This window comes from Ptychodera flava, chromosome 9, assembly GCF_041260155.1.
Source record: "Ptychodera flava strain L36383 chromosome 9, AS_Pfla_20210202, whole genome shotgun sequence".
NCBI lineage: Eukaryota > Metazoa > Hemichordata > Enteropneusta > Ptychoderidae > Ptychodera > Ptychodera flava.
Window position 1 is genome coordinate 25,923,936 of NC_091936.1, and position 21,704 is coordinate 25,945,639.

Consider the following 21,704-nt stretch of genomic DNA (forward strand, 5'->3'; position numbering starts at 1 on the left):
GTTGTGTTCAATAATTTTGCATAAATTAACATAAATTAAGCTTTTATGGCACATTCCACACTTACTTATGATACAAAAAATTCATGGCAGGACAAATTCAAGGGAGAAAACTAAGACATAAACTGTCAAATTGTTTTTGTCAAAACACCAAAGAGAATATTAAGTGGTATATATCCTCTCCTTTCCCTGCAAAATTCTAACATCCATCCGTTGCACTTCCGTCAGCAAACATACTGGACTGACGTCTCACACACACACACACACACTGCAAATCAATCATTTGCAATTTTTCTCAATTTTCTGAATTTGCAGGCTAGATATTGGATCTGAATTTCACGGGATGACACAACATTCAATGTGTGCCATGGGCACTATGCCCATCTGGAATTCAGCTTACAACGCTGACCTACAATAGACAATTACGTGGCCAATGTGCCGGCATTTAAACTAGGTTCAGTACATGTATATATACACCAGTTGTGTATATTATTTTTTACAATTTCAAAGAGAGTTTTCAATCATTGATGAATTGGTTTTCAAAATATCATGGCCACTGATGTTATGCAACCATGTCTATCAAGACAACGTTCTCTCCGTTTTCCTTTTCCTTGTAGTAGTAATACCTTAACCACATGTGGGTCAGTCCTTTAACTTTACACAGTCATGCACATCTCAAAATATGGAAAACTGATGGACAAAAATAAATGTGAAAATAGAAGTAAATTTGAAATGCCTTTAATAGTAAATTTACTGTGTTTCTTTTGACTAGTGATTATTAAAGCTAAAAATGATATGTTGGACTGATCTATGATGCAAATGAAAGACTTAACAACCATAAATAATTTTACGATTTCATCACTTCGAATACAACTCTACACTCCTTCCATCACAGAAGCATAACATTTTGTAAATGTGTGAACTGTAAAAGAATATACATATAAGCTGATGCTGGCAAAAAGTAACCTCAATAACGCTGCAGCTCCCATGCACTAAAGAAGCTGAGTGACATAGCAATTTGTCTTGTCCGGGACAGAATGACAGCTACAGGTACAGAGATATTGTGCATGATCCATAAATGGTGCATGAGTTTTTGTCTGTGGTGAAAATAGAATTTTGGAAGAATGCCTTCAAGAGATTTGTGGCGAGGGTCTATTTGGTAAAACATACTGGGAAGGAAGGGTAGGTTTGGACATATGTAAGAATAGATGCTGATCGTATCTATAAATGAGATATTTGAATAATAATGCCTTAAAATGTTTGATTAACAGTGCTAGGATAAGTACAGCCATCCCTCCAGCAAGCAATCAACATCAGTGCAGATATACGGTAAACACACATGTACATCATGGCTACACTGACACACATATATAGGGTATAGTCAAACATGATTTTTACGCTTAATTGGTAAAACGTCACCAAAATTGTGAACTATGAAATTTCAAATTTCAACTTAATATCAGATGCCTAGCTTCCAGGTTTGGTTGGTTAAAAGGCTGTTATTTTTAACACAGAAATGAAGACAGAATTATCACTAGATCATTGAAAATAGTATTATATCACAAACACTAGAAGTAAGTCTTGCTTCTAGTCTACTATTATCTGCACTTTTCTATCATGAATTGTTTTTGACATTGACCCACCACTTCCCCTCTGAAAAAAATGTCTTGTAGAATTTCAGAAAAAAACATATCTGCACAAAAAAGGAGAGAAAATTGGCTTAAAATATTTGTGTGAGATAATTTCATCACCATTTGAACAAATCACGATGAGTCATCCTGCGGAACCTACATCACAAATTTGTAAAAAAAGTATGACGAATTCAGACGAGCACGCGTTTTAGTACATTTTGGCGCCGATCTAACTCTGGCTTGCCATAAATGGGTCATGTTGTAGCGCACATACTATACATCACCTTTCATTGTTGAAATTGTGCTTTTACCCAATTTTTTACCTAATCTCTTAGAAATGAATGTGACCTATGACCTTGTAATATTTTGTCCCCTAGGAAGCTGATTATCATTAAATATGAGTGAAAAATTAATATTCCTCTTCTTTTACGTGGTGCAATACACATTCACCTGGAGATATTTCAAACAGTAGCGTGGTGACACTATTTTATTAATAGGGAAAACTGATCAGTATGATGTCAAGATTTGATCGGTCAAGTTGGTCAAAATGACATCATTCAGAGTGACAGGAAGAAAGTTTGAAAATTATGTCGTGATAAAATTTTGATATCGTCATTTTGTAGTCGATACAAATGTTAAAATTTCTTTGCAAAAATCATAAAAACTACACTTTGATAGATATGCATCTCAAGTCTTGGTATTTATTAAAATTATCTCATTTGCTAAGCGTTTTATAATTGATTTCGTTAGTTAAAGTGAATTTTTATTTCTAAGGACGCCACTTAAACATCCGTTTCCATGGAAATGAGCATGGTGACCACCATTTTTGTTAAATTCATTTTTGCACTCGCACAACTTATAAGAATGTTTGTGCAAAGTTCCACGTAAATGACAATACTTTTTAATTTTGACGTAATTCTTTGTACTTAAACAAATGCAGGAATATTGGCCTACAGAATATAGAATTGGCAAGATACTTTGTCTGATACAATCAGGTCTATTCTTGCAACAGGATTGTAGAAAAAAAAATAAAAAATAAAAATGCAATTTTATATGGTGAAAGATAAAGTTTGGTTTTTCTTGTCATGAAAATTTTGCAAATGAAGAAGTAGAATGATATTTCTATCTCTAAAGCTCTGGTAGGAGTTGGACAAAACCAGAGTAAAAACAAAAGTATCGATTACAGGTTTGAGTATTTGAAAAACAAAAGCTTTGACATACACATTATAAAAAACTGATGATCAAGAGTGTGAAACACAATTTTTTTGTGTGTTGGCCCGATCATTCTTCCTTTAGTTCAAAGATTAAAGGATAAGCAACTGTAATGGTTTCCATGACAATGAGATGTACTCAGAATGGTTAAAACTGGATTCTCTGGCTATCAATTATCAGCGGAATGAATCGACAGGGCACTTAAAAAACACTACTACAAAATTCACTTTTCATTCGCCCGGACAAATTATTCAGGCAATCTTGATGGAAGAAACAGCAAAGATAAATCAATTAATGGTAGTTCTATTGCCTAAGATTTGTTACTGCCTCAGGGCAGGACTGTATTTTAGAAATTTAGAAGGTTGTTGGCGGGATGTGAAATTTATGGCCATGGTCTACATAAATTTACTTCGACTGAGTGAGTAAGATTGTTGTGCATGCACATGAGCGTACAGTACACCAAGTGGAAGTGAGTCCGTATATATTAGTATCCATAGTGCTTCACCAATGACCACAACAACTGGCCTTCTACGTACCATCTAAACTTTTAAAATTTGCCCTTGTGTGCGCTAAAAATATATGAAGCTTATGATATCTGATATATCTCTCTACCTTATCTTTTCTTCTTGGTTTTAAGTTATGGATTTTTGTAATTTATCTGCTTTGGAGATTCCCATTTTTCATAAAAATTGCAACTGTACAACAAAATTCATGTCTCATTGCATAATCCAGCTCCTTAAAAGGAATGCAAATGAATATTCTTCTTCCCGTCCAAACAGTACAGAGTCTTATGTCTTTCCACATGCCACGATCTAACAAAAACACTTCATCAGGAAGTCATTGACATACCGATGAGATTCGAGCAAGTTTTCTGTTAAATACTGCAAAATTTAAGTCATTCTAAACATATGTCATATTGGAGCATATTATGTGTCAATATCTCCCTGAGAGAGCAGTTCACCTATTTTACATTTCACTGTATCATATATCTCATATCATATGCACAGTATGACTTAGACAAAACGTAGAACCATCAGCAAATGTGATACTTCCACGAAGTGTTCCTATTTATAGTAACATTAATATTAATGCCTTATGGTGCACAGGTATTGTGTTCGGTCAGAACGATATCTCGTGATATCTTGGACTCGCCTTAAATCACTCATGAAAAAGATTATGGGAAGAAACTTCACAATTACTTAGTTTTGCATGTAGTTGTAAGCTGTGGTGGACTTGTGTTTATCAGTGGTCAGTGTTTACCACAAGTTCTGTCTTGGCCCTCTTATTGAACCCTGTTTTTGGAGGTTGGGATGTAAGCAAGTGGTTTTGAATGTTGATTGTATAGGTAGTGCTTTGTACATCAGCACAGCCAGTGTTCAGAATCAGTACTTCTATCATTTATCTATGAGTTAAAATATTAAAAACTCTTCCAAAATTTGCTACAAATGTTGCCTCCTTTGTTATAAACTGTACTCACAAGGAAGTAAGTACTTACGTTATGGCATCAATCATATCCAATCCCATTTCTACGCAGCAGTGGGCATGATCTGGCCTGGGCTCCGGCAGTCCAGAGACACAGTAATAGCAATCTCCCAATATCTTGATTCTGAGACAGTGGTTTTCCTGAAAATATAAATCACAATAGCACAATACGTCACAGACCCTCTGCACAATGTAATCATAGCTAGTGGTGTAATGCCAGGCATCATTTTTAAAAACATGTAACATGTTGGAATGACAGTTTAACCCTTTCAGTGCCAAAGTCAATTTCTGTCGCCTTCATAAAATACAACAAAGACAATTGATTTCAGGTCTAAACTTTTTTTTTTAAATTCTTGATCAAAAACTGTAGGCTGTGAAAAGTGCTGCCTGTTTGCTCCAAAATTATCAAAAGAATTACAGAAAAATTCATAAAAATTGGTAAAATGTTGCACTCAAATTTTGCTGGGAAAAAATTTCAGAACTCAAAGAGATAAAAACTTCATCTCTTGCATTAATTAAAGCAAGACTTGTGATTGGTCATAAGTTTGATACATCTACCTCCACATTGTGCCATTCAAATCAATCTTATTTCCTCCAAACCACGGTGTATCTTATGATTGTCTGCAGAGTAACACTTTGTCATTTCCAATTCATTTTGCTATTTAATTTGTGTTACGGCAGTTACGGCCGTAAATTAAATTTTACGCTCTGTGCAGTCCTTTCCATTTCTTAATTCAATTTGGCAACATAATTTCATTTGATATGTGAGAGTTGAAGTCACTAGCTTCTTTCCTGGAACCAGTTGAGTAAGTGTCTGTTGCAGTAAAATACAAGTCATATGACCATGGACTATTGCGTGTAAGAAATGAACCAATGAAATTTTGAGCCTCAGTCTCCCAATCATCGATGTGGGCAGGATGGCCGCTGACCAAAATCTGATCATATCAATCTTTAAAAATACATTCAAAGTATAATTTTGTTTTTTATTTTCACTCCACAGTACATTTTCTCACGAGGGTCAGTGTACATGAGATCTGAAAGTATATCATGTCTGTGATAATGATTCTTCCTACAGTGAATGTACAGGAACATTACAGATAGAGGTAAATGGTCAGATGGCACATTAACAGGAAAGCACTTATCAAATTGCACAAAATTATGCTAGATTGATAAATACAGGGCTGTCAATCATCTTAAGAGCATGTCCTGTAATTCATCAATTATTTCTGGAAATTTAAAATTTACACAGTTACTTAAAAATGTATTGAGCAAAAAGATGTTGACAAAAGAGTCTCTCTGTGTTTTACCTGAACAATTACTTCAACTGTTTTTTCCAGAAAATCAACACAGAAATCATGTTTTGCCATTCTGATCTCATTACAGCTACAATCCCAACAATTTTCTGACTGGCTTTGTCAGAGATTTGGATTACAGGCATATTGAAATAATCTTAACTTCTAAAGGATGGGATAAGAAGCTTGTTCACACAAGGTAAACTTTTTTTAATCTCTCGAAAACAGTAAAAGGATTTTTTTATTTATTCCCTCCTCAATCAAATGTTTTTTTATTGTCTGTCCTTGCTGTACAGTTATGAATCCTGAAGTATCGAAGACAATCCACTTGAATACGTGAGGAAACTCACAACAATCTGTTAGCTGTGCTAAGGTACAATTGACTGTGCGTGATTGATGGTGTTAACAACCATCACCACTGAATAGCAAGCCATCAAATGCATCCATCCAGTGGAGAACCACTACAGCAGAAATGAGGAATGACTCTATCTAAGCTCCATAAATAACTGTAACTGATATTTCAAAATATCTTAGCCTGACAGACCGATCTGCATCTGATCCGGCAAATGTCAGTTATTGATCCATCCCAATATAAAATGCATAGAATACGTCATTTTCAATATTACAAATGACATGAAACTTTAAAATGTATCCCAAAGCAGATGTGTTTGGGTACCCGTACGTTTAAACACCAAAATTCTGCAATATCTTGGGCTGGTCAAATAATATTGATGACTCGTTTCTAGAATGTGACCACTTCCTTCTATTGATGTATGGCAGGTCAAGTAATGGGACATGCTCTCTTTTTCAAGTACATGTCATCACGTCCTGGCATTATTACTGAGTCCAACATATTTTCTTACATCAATTTGGCTATCAATCACCGTACAGAGGAATTCTATGTCTATTTATTGTTTTGTTTTCACATGTCTCTGGAACAGTCATTGTTCAGTAAAACACCCACACAAAAAATGAACTCAGAAAATTCTCAATTCTAGTGCTAAAATTATTCACAGTACTTTTTAATAACTGGCCCAGTTTGTTGAATATAAATGATTTTATCAATCAATACTCTTCAGTGTTGTTAAGTTTGTTCGCCACGCATGACAAGAAACACCACACAAGATCAATGAAGAACATTTAAATATGACCAGTACTATCAGCCCTCTCTGATACGTTACCTGGGCAAGCTTGTCAAATCTGGCAAAGAGTTCATTCAGAATTCTAACAAGCTCCTGTGCCGTGCACTGCGATGACAGCATGGTAAAGCCTTCAATATCAGCAAATAGTATACTGTAATGAAGAAATATGATTTGTCAACACAGTACACTAGAAAATTATGCTAATCAAGTTCATCACATAATGAGTCCGATACTGGAATTTGTAAACGTCACTTACAATCAAACAAAGCATTTTTTTGGATAAATGCAAACCTGTTACATATGACATGTACACAAACTTTGTGTACGTTTTGGGACAAATTTGTGGCAGGGAAAAGTTTGACTTGCTAATTTGATATAGGCTTTTCACTCATGAGCAAAGGAGATTCAGACTCTGAGATAAATTAAATTTCACAAAGAGCCATTTCATCCCTCCTTTCAATATGAAATATGACAACACCTTTCACAGTATCATCAGATTCAAAATGTTTACAAAAAGCAGTAAAGGTACCCATACACAAAATGGTAAAACACCAAAAAGACTGATACGTGAAGGAGGGAATGAAAATATAAATGTATCTTTGAAAACATGTGGGAGTTAGGAGTGGTCCAGAAACTGCACTTGAAGTACGGAAGGGCAAATAATTTTTAACTATAATTGAAATGTTGAAGGGCAAGGACTATGTACCGGTATCTATAATTGAAGTGCCAAAGGGCAAGGTACAGGTACAGAAAGATTACTGTTGAACTAGGGGAGGGGGGTTGGACAGTGTGACAATAAGTGAAGGGTATAGACTATACTACTGGTATATACAAGAGAAAAATCAAATTATTACTCCTGGCCTTGTAATAAAACAGAACTTTTCAAGCATAGCTTTTCCACCACAGGGTCTTTATTAATATACAAAGAAATGATCTTCAGGTACTGTGTGGGACCATCTGTTCTGGATACAATATCAGTAGATGGCTAGTCTATTAAAGGGCAACGTACCCCCTGGGCAAGGACAAGTTTGATGCCAAGCATGGACGATTTATAAGACATCAAATATATAGAGCAATGAGTCATATGAAGTTTTTCTGAGAATTTGAATATGATTCTGTAGATGGTGTCTTCCTTCATTCGTTTCATCTCAACACACCAACCTGTATACTTGCAGGCATCTTATAATTCATCGCTGACTGTCCAGTTGATTTTCTATCATCCAAACTTTTTTTAACATTCTGAAAATTATCTTCTGCCATTTGCACAGTAATTACAGTTTTTAAAAACAGACGCACCCTAGGCGTTTTTATCTTTCACCAATTATATGTAAATTGTTACTTCAATGGTTGCCAGTAGTCTCACATCAAAAAGTCTAACTTCTTCAGAGAGACAATTATCAATGCAGAATATTTCAAGGCCATATAATGATGCATGCAATTATGGGAATTTCACATGTCAGTCTCCATTCCAAGCTTAATGTACTGAAGAGATAAAAATAATTCATTTAACAAAAAAGGAAAAAAATTTAAGTCACAAAACTGAAGGTGATGATTCATGATAGTTTGGTGAAAGAAAAATAGAGACATAATACCTGACATTTTCATGCCGTTGTATGTAGATTTTGTGAAACATCATGTCTTCCTGTTTGCTGGCAATGTCTGCTTTCATCTCCATGGCAACATGCCTGGGCAACACTGACAACAGGAGTCTCTCCTACAGTGAGACAACATCGTAAATATATAAGGCTATGTACACTTAAAAGCTTGTACAAATTTTTTTAGTACAAAGAGTTATTAAACGAAGTAACCTGAACTATTATCCTTCCAAACAGGTTCTCATATGGTTCTTTTTCTTTCTTATTTTCATCAGAAATGTGAGAATATGAAAGATGCAGCTGGTGTTATGCACTTTATTATTAGTTGCTAATAACAGCTAAAAGAGGGTGCTTGCTACTGGTCTCTGTTTTCCCTTTTGTCCCGCTGACTGAACTCATCCATAGTACTCTAGGATCTATCAGAACCACTTGTCCAGAGACAGAGCAGTCCGGATGATTTCAGGTCTTTTATCAACCACCATCAAAAGTAAGAGTCACAATTAGACATATATTTCAAATGATTCGAGTAATTAGTGAGCTGTTTGCTCATCTATAAGTGAAACAACATGAGTAGACAGGTATCTCTATTCTATTATCAGCAAATAAAAAATATTTGAACCATTGATGTGGTATTGGGGGAGGGCAAAGCCATGAGCTGTACCAATTATGTGCATCTACCTAGTTATTTATTCCTTTTGTTTGAAGGAGAGGTAACAGTGGTAACTTAGAAATTTAACTACGATCACTTGTTCTTTCAGAAAACTCCATAACAACTTTACAAAGAGACGCGAGTTACCCTAGTCGCATGCTGAGTACATGTCTCCCAACTCTGTTTAATTAAAGAAACTGTCCTTTTCCTTTTAGGTAGTGTTTACATCACTGGAAACAGTTGTAAACAGACCACATTTGTGCAAACTTAACCCTTTCCCCACCATGGTTTGGCCCGATCCCATTGTTATCAATGGTGGTAGTGGACCTGTTTACAGGGAATTGGGGGTGAACAGGTTAAAGAAAACGATGAGCATTGTATGTTTTCCCTCTGAAACATTACAGACATTGAAATTACTAGTGAAATGTAACTGATATTTCACGTGTGCCTTGTCTACCCGGCTATCAAAGAAAAAAACAGTAACTCCAAAAAGGTGTGTTTACAGCATTCTGGCACACGCTGATCATGTGACTGCTTTTGGCCAATCAGAAGTAAGCATGTTTCCATGGCCACAGCCAGATTCAGACCTACACTTCAAAACACAATATGGTATACAACGACACATTAACAGCACTGTGAACGACAAGATTTGTTTGACATTGTAAACTGGTCTTGCTATTGGCTTCAATTAGATTATTACAGTTGGCACAGATGTGTTCTTACTGCAAATAATTGCCTGCCATTCTCTGAGTTGAAGTGTTTAAAAGTGCCTAATGTAAAGCTTGTGTTGCCACATATTAAAATCAACAAACTCTTGGCCTGAGAGTACGCATGTACTTACGACATTCTTTCATTGTCAGATGTTGCACAGAAGTGGTGGGCATGTTGCCGAGTAAAACAAATAGAAGGGTAAAAACTTTCCAAAACTCATTTTGGCAGTTTGTACCGGTAGTCACCACACTACACTTGTCCTGCATTTATGTATCTTCTGACATTAACAACATCTTTCGTGGAATTTTGACTTACAGGACATAATTTCAATATCTTTAAATGTCTTCATTCATCTGTCGTTCCTTTGTATCATTACATCTGTACATTAATGTTGTCTACTTCTCTTATTTTGTAACATCTAATTGTCCTAAGTTCAAAATGTAGAATTCTTCTTGCAAAACAGTGACACTAATTTGATATTCAACATAAACAACACTTAACATAATATATACCATGACACTGTTTTTTATATTTGATGAGTATACTAAAAATTACAGCTAATTCTATTTTTGGTCTTTATATCCTTATGACATTACCGATATGGTGACTGTAGAGTGTTTGCAATGGAGATATACTGGCTGTTATTGATATTGTGCCAAAGTTGAAATTTGTCATCGGCCATCTGAAGTACCCTCTCAAGTGACAACAGACAGTATCAATATTTCAAATGTGACAAAGTGTCTATGACTTCATTTACAGCCGACTCTTGACTTGCTTTTACATGCTTCATATCTACTGGATTTGTGAATGTATAGATAGATGTGAAAGCAGAGCCATCAAAACTGGTCGCTTTGACACTATACCTGGAGTTTTGGATGTGTGAACAGTCTTTCAGCCTAGCACATGTTAAATACCACCAACACAACACTGTCAATGGAAAAGACTGCATATATGGAATGAGAAACTGAAATTGATGTATGAAGTACCATACTGGCCAACTTTTATTTTGTGTGGCCCACTACAGGTATCATGGCTACAATATTTTGTCATGTCTCAATGACACATAAGGTTGTGTATGAAAGATAATTACTTCTCAAGGGCCCTATCTACCTGAGTTTTGAATGATATTTTCGAACTTCATTATTGATTAAAAAATCACATTAATTTTTTATTTTTCAAAGAATAAGGTAGAATAATCTTCAACGGCACATTGCAAAAATAATTATAACACCAAAAATACAGAGTTCTTTTCCTGTTTAGCTGATAATAAGTTTAAAATAACACTGATAGGTTTACACAAATAAAACTAACGGTCCCTTGGAAATTATTCTGTCTATCATGATTGTCTTACATGCCAGCATATTGTGGTACAACTGAACAGGGGCCTTCAGGGCATTAAAAGACTATTTATGTAAAATTTGGATCTGCACCACTGCTGATATTCAATATAATTTGCATAGGCAACAAAATAAAATCACTGAGGAATACTTTTGGAAATGCTGGTATGTCTCACTATAACAAACATATGAAGGCCATAGCTGTAGGCCGCCGTGATATTCTGACTAAAATGATAGCAGTAAGATCACAGACTCAATTTAAACCAGCACAAAGATTTTAATTGGGAGTCAAATTTTTAGTGATTTTTTCTGTCTCCAGGCATATTGCTTTAGAATACAGACCAGACAACTGATCTGTATTTAACACACTTTCTCACTGTGCAAACTAAGCAACTGATAAGTATACAAATTTGTGTATATTTAAAAAAATACTTGAACCGACACAAAACCTCACGAAGTCTATGTTATTCTTATGGCTTTGGATAAATTGACTGGCTTCTCAATTAATTTACTGATCACTGAATGCAAAATGGAGTGAATGAGTATCTACAGAATTCAAATCTTGCCCTCAAAAAGACAATATCATAACAGCATATTGTTGTTATTGTTGTTGTTGTCTTTATTGAACTCAGAGCTTTTTTGAAACATTACTGCAGACTATATATGACATAGAATAAACAGTTGACAATTGACAGAGATCAAGGAATGAACAATGCACAACAGATGTAGGGTATGAGGATATATCATGTATTGATGAGATCTTGCTCCTTGAGTTTATCCAAATCAGTTTTGTTATTAGCCGATGTGGCAAAATTAATTATCATATCATAAAACTGTGTCAAATAAAACTGACAGATAGTCTTGTCTAACACTACCATAGACAAGTCATCGTTGATGACACAGTCCCCACTTGTTAATGGGTGCTTTGATTACAGGTCCTCAGAGAGGATAGAGTCCTCTTTATTAGGTCTGTGATAAAAATACTTTGATACAGATGGCACTCAATGGCCAAGAATGAGTTCCATGGTGATGAAAACATAAAACCAATTTAGGCCACTATCCTAAAGGTCATTAAATGAGTCAACTGGGAATTAGTTGACAGGATGTTGCAAAACATTTTTTCATACTATCCTAACACTAATAGATTATCACCGGTACCATATTTCATAAAGTTTAATGCAGTATTTACAACACTATGAGATCAACATCTGTATCAAGTTTCATCAAATTTGACATTGTATTTGTGGATATATCACTCTAATTAGGAAAGTTCATTACATATGCAATTACAAATTAATTAAAATGACACTGATAAATGTCTTTTTCACTGTTAAAGCAATGTGAGCTTAATATCTGTACAAAGTTTCATGAAATTTGATGCAGTATTTCTTGACATATCAGCCTAATTATGAAACTTCAATAATTGACATGATACTGCTACATGACGTGAAACAAATTGACGAGCATGTATGAAATAGGTCAATGTCCTTGTACCAACTTTGAATGATACTGGTGGAAATATGTCTGAATTATGAGAAAATTGTAACAAAATCGCCGCCACGCAGCGATATTTGATCTTACTGTTTAAAAAATCAACACGTATATGTATGACATAAGTCAATGTCCTTGTACCAACTTTGAATAAAATCAGTTGAGATATGCCTGAATTATGGCTCTGTACACGAAAAAATTGTAACAAAATGACCGCACAGCAGCCATATTGGATCATATCACAAAACAAATTGACGTGCATATCTATGACATTGGTCAATGTCCTTGTACCAACTTTGAATAAAATCGGTTGAAACATGTCTGAGTTATGGCTCTGTACATGAAAAAATCGTAATAAAATGGCCGCCTGGCGGCCATATTGAATCGTATCACAAAACAAATCAACATGCATATGTATGACATAGGTCAATGTCCTTGTACCAAGTTTGAATAAAATCAGTTGAGATATGCCTGAGTTATGGCTCTGTACATGAAAAAATCGTAATAAAATGGCCGCCTGGCGGCCACATTGGATCGTATCAGAAAACAAATCGACGTGCATCTGTATGACATATGAAGTAATCCTTGTACCAAGTTTGAATGAAATCGCTCCAGGCATCTCTGAGATATCCGCGTGAATGCACCCACGCACTCACGCACACAGGCACGCACGGACATGACCAAACCTATAAGACCTCCCGGACGGTGTCCATGGGGACTAAAAAGGAACATTTTTGAAATCTCACAAGTTAATTTTAATTTTGCTCCATGATATAAAGCACATTATTTTTTCAAGCACACTGCAATTTTTTTTGTTTTTGTTTAATACTACTGGCACAAGCAAGCCAGATTCAAAAAGCCATTATCGGGGAGAAAATGAAGTTTGCCCTTTCCGTATACAGATCATACGGATCCGATAATCTGCAGGCACTGCACTCGTCACCTATAACTCCCTCACTATGACACAATTATATTTAGAATGCTGGAAATGGAGCTTGACACATTTCGTAATAAAACATGTGTTAAGACCATCCGGCAGGACAACACATAAAGTGTGAAGATTGTCCATAGGGGAAGCAGGCTGATTTTAACACTCTCATTATGCCTACTCACATCCCCCTCAGAGTGCAAAACAGATAGCATTTCCTGCTTATTTATCTCTGATTTTTTTTCATTTTTATCAATCAGTATCTTTTCCAAATTCCCCTCTCCCCTCTACCCTGTCATTTTAGGGGGAAAAAGACACAGTTTTGTTTTTTACCCAGCACACGTTGATCCAGAATTATAGCCATGTCAGTTGTTATACATACAATGGGAACTAAAGAAATTCTGACTTGAGACAGCACACTGAAATGTGAAATTTATAGGCTCTCTAATATACAGAGTTATAACAACAATTAAAAAAAAGGTAAGTTGATTGATGCTCTAAGGCTGGATCCTGGACCTTGTGGTGACCTCAATCATCTGACTTTATTACTGCATTTGTTAATAGACATTCAGTCTCCACCTTGCACCTTAATTGTTGTCTGACTATTAATAGAAGGCAAAGAGGCAATTCGTGGTTATAAAGTTGTTGATTGAGAAGGATTATGAGCGGCAAACCATGGCTGACAGCGGCCATGCCAGAACTGCGTGCTAATCAGATTTTGTGTACCGGTACAGGGTAAATGACCTCATCATGTTTTCCTTGACTGATGTACGAGAAATTCAGTTTCTTCGAGGAAATAAAACATCTGCCCCCAGGTGCTCAGAAGTATGATGGTACAATCATTGCAGGGAATGAATTCTATTTTTTGAAGCAGATATTATGAGTCACCAATGCCCTGGGGAATCTAAATGGAAGATTATACCTGAAATGGTGGCGTAATAGCAGAAACAGCATGCATGCAATTTATGTGACAGACTAAACAATAACACTGCCAAAACTGATAATACAAAATCAACGTGATGCTTTTCAGAAGAGTTAATACATGGATCTGTATACCACATCACATGACTGATACTCAAAATATTTCCAAGAAAACCATTCCCAAGAAAATGATATTAAAGAAGATGACAAAATTATTCTATTCGTCTAAACCATCTAATGCATGCAATGTGACATCATGGTAAGATATATTTATTTATGCAAGGTCAATAAGTTAGTTTTGTTCAAGTATGTAAATTTCATGGTAATAATTCTTTATCAATGTTGCATATTCATGTCACATGAATAGTGCGCTATGCAATTAAAACAGACGTCATGCTGGATTTTTCAAAATTCGTAATTTATACGGTAGTTGTGTGTTCAGGCAAAAACACTGAAAAGTACAAGCTCATCAACTGACGAATGCGACCTACTTGCTGTTGGTTTTCTCTCTGGGAGTTCAGTCTCGCTTCGATGCATTTTCTCGTTTCCAGGAAGGCCTGTCTCTGGGCCACCTCTGTTGGATAGTGCGTGAAAACTCCAGCTACGTTTGCACATGTGAAGACAAAGATATTGGCAAGAATCTGTGAAAAAAGAAATAGAAAAAATACAGTGTCAAGGTCAATGTTGCACCCATTTCCATGGTGAGAAATGACAGTTTGTAAACTGATTGTGTCAATAAAAAGCATTAGAGGATAACCATTAACAAAAACACCATAGAAGATGCAAAGTCTGTAATTTATTATGACAGTATGCATCTACACATATTTTTTGAAAATAATACATAACAGTCTTACAAGTACTTTCATGAAAAATATGTCTGATAAATTAAGCATTTTCTACCTATAGGGAGGAAAATAAACCAGCATTAATAAAATTATAACCTGGAAAGTGAGAGGTAAAGAAAATTAATCCATAAGATATTACAATGTAAATTTATGTCAAGTCATATCATGGTGACTGATTTCAAGTACCTCCTTTCTGTGAATATCTACATACAGAAGTTGTCAGTTTCAAAACTGACAAACCATCTCCAGACTTTAGAATGGAGATATTCAAATATAATCAGCATGCAAACTATTTGCTTGGAGATCATTACCAGAATCCATGAAATAAATCAATCTGAAACCAATGTTAATTATGTAAGGATGTTGTTTCTAGTCAGGGCATTTTGATTTTACAGAATTCTAGATAACTTTATGACACATTTGAATGTGTCAAATTTCAGCTAAAAGCTATTACAGTAGTATGCGCCTCGAAAGTGAAAGACTTAAACTTTTGCTCAAACTTTCCTGAGTGACACTTTCAACCATTCTTTTACCAAATCAACAATTTAATTAATCATACACAGAATATGAATCACATCTGCATGATTGAAGCGGGAACTAGACAAGGAATGTGCAATTAATATGAACACATCCATTACAGAACACATAAAAACCAGCATATCCTGATGTGTGGATTAAACTCAAATCAAGTAGAGACGCCTGGGACTGTTCAACACTAAATGTTATGCATCAGCCATCTTCAATTGCACATACAAAGTTAATGTGGCTGACAAATGACTGGGAAAAGCCTGGGCTATATTGCACACCAGCAATCATCTTGGACGACGGTGAAATATTTCACATTTATCAATCCGTCCACTATGATTACTTTTTCTGACAGTCAATCTGGCGTTTATATTGACTTTCAAAAGTTGGATAAACTTTGAAAAATGGGGATGATTAAACATCAAAAGTACTAGTCACAGCAAATGCTTGCACTGAAAATGGTTTCTATGTAATTACTGGTTCTGTTGATCCAGTATATTGGCTGATAGCGTGATTACTAGAGGTTCCTATTTGAGGAAATTCTTACAAAGAGTCCGGTCAACTAATGAAGGGAAAAGAGCAAGTTGAACCAATTTTTATATTATTCGCTCCCTTGGACTTGATTGATTCTGAAAATACTTTAATCAGAGGAGACATCTCCATGTAGCTAAAAGTAAACACTGTTACTGGGTTATAATGTCCAGATGAAATCAAACAAGACGATATGCCCATTGGCGGGTGGTTTATACTGGTGTTGCTAGGGGGCACATGTAAATCACAACTTATGAAATTTCTTGTGGGAATATCTCCAAAAATGGATTTACATATTTCTTGCAGCAAAGGGAAATTATGTCAGTATGAAATAAAGTACAGCAGCACAAAATCAATCAAATTTGTGATGCGTAAACTAGTCAAAAGAAGACATTTATTTGACGGAAGATGGGACTTCTAGTTCTAGCGATATAACATCAAACATTCATTTTTCACTGGAGAATGGGATACATGTACATAAAAAATTTAAAAAGCAAAGCATTACAATTGCTTGTTTCTGGTATCAGCTTTCTTGACCCATACGTCATATAACACACGATTACTTAAAGGGGCAGTTCTCAATCCCTGGTTCTAGCATTAGTGGCTGTTTACATTGACTGGTCAGTCCGTTGTCCTCCTTTGGAAGTTGTGCACAGTTAGTCAATTTGCTCAGAGATAAAACTGATGAAGAATCTGCCCCTTTAAAAATCAACAAAGCTGACAACCATTGATTTTCATCGTTTTACATGATGCCTGACCATAATTCATGACTACAAGTGTCCATGTGGATCGCTAATCAACTGCTCAAAAGTATTCAATCAATTTTCATTGCTTGAAAATTAGATGTGTTCATTTCAGGTTTATTTATAGCACACGTTCTGTGAGTACGCATGTCTTTCTGAAGAGTGGTCATAGCCACATCTCAACACACAACATTCATTTATAGCCTCCAGGCTGCTTGTTGTCTACACTCAGGTATTATACCTGTGTGTGCAAGTTCCCTATGTTTATGTTTTCAGTGTACTGGTTATACAGGTGCACTTTCTTTACAGTGCATCAGCTGATTGCCTTCTGTGCAGGTGTTTGGCTGAATATTCAAATTAGCCTCTCCCTTTTAATTAGAGGAGCTTGAATTTAGGCAGTTCAATCCATCTCAATAAAATTGTGTATACAGACATCTCTGTTGCACACTTTGTACGGTGTCCAGATTTCAGCTCTTTGCTATTCTTACACAACTGGCTATCATCCCCTGAAAGTGTCACAATCTGAGGTACATGTTCTTTCTCTGTGTATCAAAACTGGGAGCCTTTGTCGGGTGTGCAGATTTTAATTTTCAGATTCTACAATACCTGTGTTTTATGACAGATCCATGAGAAGGCTATGCTATGCAATGTTCATAATAGGTAATCTGTGTGATGATAGTGTACATACAAATTACACACTGTCATCTCAGTGGTAGGGCTTTAGAGGAGTAAAATCTAGCCCAACCATGGCAATCAAGATTTTTGACATTATCCTGTATTTCCATGAACTGTACATTGATATGATGTATCACATTTGCAAATGTAACTAATTCCCATAGATGATGGGACTTTGTACCGTACTCAAGGGGTTGTAAGTTCCTAGCTGTTCGAACAATTTAAAAGTCACTGGCCATGCCATACTTGGCAAACTTTTATATTGTAACAAATCAATTTCCCTGGCTGTATCATTATCTTCATGGTTGGTGCAACTTGTGACGCATCTATTTCACCAGACTGTTTCCATTAAAGAGTGTACTAAGCATGATGCATGATACAGAAACTGGTACAATTTAATGCAGACAGAGACATTATAAAGGATAAAATCTGTTTACTGAGGCATGGATATCTGTGCATTAACAAGCTGAGCGATGATGTTGCCGTTGGTCTTAACGCAGGTTTTCCATTTATAGTCCATAAACCGCTATGGCGAACGAATCTACGGTATATATCCTACTTCAGATCATGTGAAATTACTACCACGATTAAAATTTAACACGCAGACAAGAACAGCTGGTACAGCCATCAGCCAGACAAACAATACAGTTTTGATTAAAATGAATTTATAGCATAAATTTAATGCAAAAATGAAAAATAATAAAAAATCTCTTACATTTTTATTTGGTCTCTTTGTTATCACATGGACAAAAATAGAAAGTGTAATCATCATGTTATTTTAACCACTAAAGCTTTATCTGATAATCTGACACTTAATACCTGCCACTCTAGGTGTTGACAAGCAATGTCTTTTACAAATAACATCTGCCCAACCCTCATTCCTCTGGGAATACATGCCTTCATGCATACATGTACTGTACTGACTTAAGGTAGAACGCACCTCGGGGACAGAAATTCGGGCCTTCAAATTTTATCAATTTTCTTCTGACCTACCACTTGTGGGGGCTCATTTTGAAGCTCTTGGCGAAAGAAAAGTTTTCAACGTCTTAGTTTTTTGAAAATCGAAAATTTATTTTTCCCATAGAGTTAACACAGGGATGGCGGCCATTTTGAATTTCAAATATCGAGAAATCGCAAGTTATTTGTCTCTCTAGTACCAAAGTTTGCACGGTGACCCCTGATTTTATTCTTGCTTTGGTAAGAGAATGGTTCAAAGTTTCACTGAGGAAAATATGAGCAAAAGTTTAAGTCTTTCACTTTCGAGGTGCATATTACCTTAATCCTATTATATTTTTTCCTGGCAACTATTAAACATACCAAAAAGTTTTGACCGAATCCTGTGATTATTAATGCATACTGGTAGTGTGGACCAACGTAACTTGGAAACCAACTTGTGTGGAAGAATTAATCAATATGAGATAAGTACATTAAAGGGTTCCAGATGGCTTGTTTGTGAAATAGAGACTGTGCAATTGTATTCTTGACGATGCGATTACCATGGGTGATGAGGAAGAATGACAGACTTAAGACTACTATACATGCACGGACACTTCAAAGTGCCTGTAATGCATTCATGAGCACCTCCTGAGTCACTCTCTGCATTCAACATAAGAATTAAGAATCACCCATGATGCATCTATCGTAGTAATCCATCATCCTTCAGAAGGTAATCTTTTATACTTTTAGTCAAGAACCAAGCCACTATCCTCAGCAATTGATAACTGAGGCAAACTTGAGAAGAAGCCAAGAAGAGAGATTCATGGGACATTTCCTGAGAATCAAAGTGGGATTTTCTGTGATCTCTACTGTTTCAAATACTTCAGTCATGTTGCCTTGATTGACTAATGAACCTCTGCAGATCTGCAGATCTGCAATCAATCCAAAGTTTGTTGGCAATTCTGTAAGGTACATCCACCATATACACATATACAGAATTTACGACTGTACATGTATAACATGATAAATTTAGTACATTCATAATATTTCACAGAATTTAATAAAACCTTAGGTACACATCAGTCTGTACCTGATGATACCAGCCTTTAGCCCTAATGCCTGTATACAAGTCAGTGTGGAAACAAAGTCCTTTTTACAGGGAAGACACAAACATTTTTCGCTTTTCTGCACAACGTCGGTTGACTCAGTTGTTATGAACGTTCATAACCATGGTACTCATACACTGTATATAAAATTCAAAAAAAAGTGGATTAAAACATAAATTGAGCCAGTGTCACCTGAGGGAATCTGTACAGAAAAGATGAAACTCTATGATTCACCCTTTGTCTCCTATACGCTACATGTATGCATAAAAGCTTACCAGGTCATATTTTAAGCCACAGAGAAAGACTCAATAAACCCCTGCAGACAGTTGTGATCCACTGCCAGAGTACCGTACAGTCTATCAGCAGCAAGCAGTGAGCTTGTGCAAATCAGAGGATGCCATTGACCTGTCCGAGGCAGAGTGCACCTTACTATCCAACCCTTTGAGTGCTCTAATTTTTCCCCACAAACATTTTAGTGCAAAATTTTACCAATTTTTATAAATTTTTTATTTTGTTTTCTTTATAATTTGGACCAAATGGATATCATATTTCATTGGCTACTGTTTTTAATCAAAATTTTGGCAAAAATCTTAAAAAATTGACTGAGATATATTTTGTAATGGCGCAAATAATTGACTTGGTGCGCAATTTGTTAAAGACATTTCTGAACTCTTTTAGTCAATTTAGGACTTTGCTCTAAGCCTTATACCAGTACATGTAATATACAAAAATGGAAAGTCATCTTGAGTAAGAGGTTTTTAGCTTACAGAGTACACAGGTTACCCTGTAGTGCAATTCGTGCGTGCATAATTTCAACTCATTATCTGCAGAACACTTTGATGTATTGCTGACTCGCATCATTTCATATGCAAATAAGCATTGCAAACTGCAAACGCCCGCTGCAATCGCTGCTCCAGCACTGTCAGAAAGATATCGTGGCAGTTTAAAGTTCAATCTAATCCCAGTGCAGCATTCTGTCATTTATCAAAGTAATTACAGCGGAGTGTATTTCTACTTTATGGAACTAACTCATTGACATTTGAAGCTAAACCTATCAAATCCACGATGATATTAAAGAGAGGGTGATTTACTGTGTCACAATACATTTGGTTTTGTCATTTTCAAAACATGCCTCGCAACCAGAATCATTTCTCCTTGTTCACAATATTTCAGTCAAACTCCAGATAATGCACAGGGCATTCAACGGCTAGATTTATAAAATGTTTCCTTTCATTTTATGTATTAGTTTTCTTTAGTTTTTTTTGAGATTTTTCTGCACACTGACAGATACACCAACAGACCTGCACATACCAGTGAGAACAAGAATACCGTAAATACCTTTTGGGAAATATTTCAACACTAGAGAAAGCGCAATGTTGCACATGACTGCCATATGCCGTGACGCAAAAACAGAGTTTGTGATGTTTTCAAAATACATGAAGTAGCATGTCATTCTATTATCGGAGTATAAACTGTTGTGTGTTGCAAAATGAGTACTAAGTCTTATTTAACTCTTTTCCTGTGAAGAGAACATTTGAAAACAAAAACCTGATCATCAATGAGGAATGCTTGTGTCTTTATGACGTATTTTCCTTTATAAGGCTTAGTATACGACTTTTTCAATGAGGAAGTACCTTCCGGTAAAGTACCATAAAACTGTGACGTTAAGTTGTGATGGTCGATGAAATAAACGTGAATGCATCGGTGCAAAGTCCCCCGCATGCAAATGGCTTGCAGTATCTCTTTAATGTGTCACAGAGAGTCTGGGAATTGAGTTCAAGAACACAAATGGTGTCACAATACGGCTACATATATCCACCAGCAGTACTTCAATTGACGGAAGCCTGTCTTTCACTTGCTACTTCACTTTCCATACTGATATTCATGATCTGATGCCTTTATTTAAGGTAGAATGTGCCTCGAGGACAGATATTCGGATTCTCAAACTTTTACCA

The 21,704-nt window shown here is 35.8% G+C and overlaps 1 protein-coding gene across 1 annotated transcript in view; it reads right to left on the reverse strand.

Moving 5' to 3' along the window:
- LOC139140483 (adenylate cyclase type 5-like) overlaps positions 1-21,704 on the reverse strand; it is a 130,888-nt gene that overhangs the window by 31,094 nt on the left and 78,090 nt on the right. The window contains 4 exon segments of the mRNA XM_070709777.1: positions 4,336-4,463; positions 6,796-6,907; positions 8,349-8,470; positions 14,880-15,029. Of these exon segments, the coding sequence (XP_070565878.1) occupies positions 4,336-4,463; positions 6,796-6,907; positions 8,349-8,470; positions 14,880-15,029 (512 nt within the window).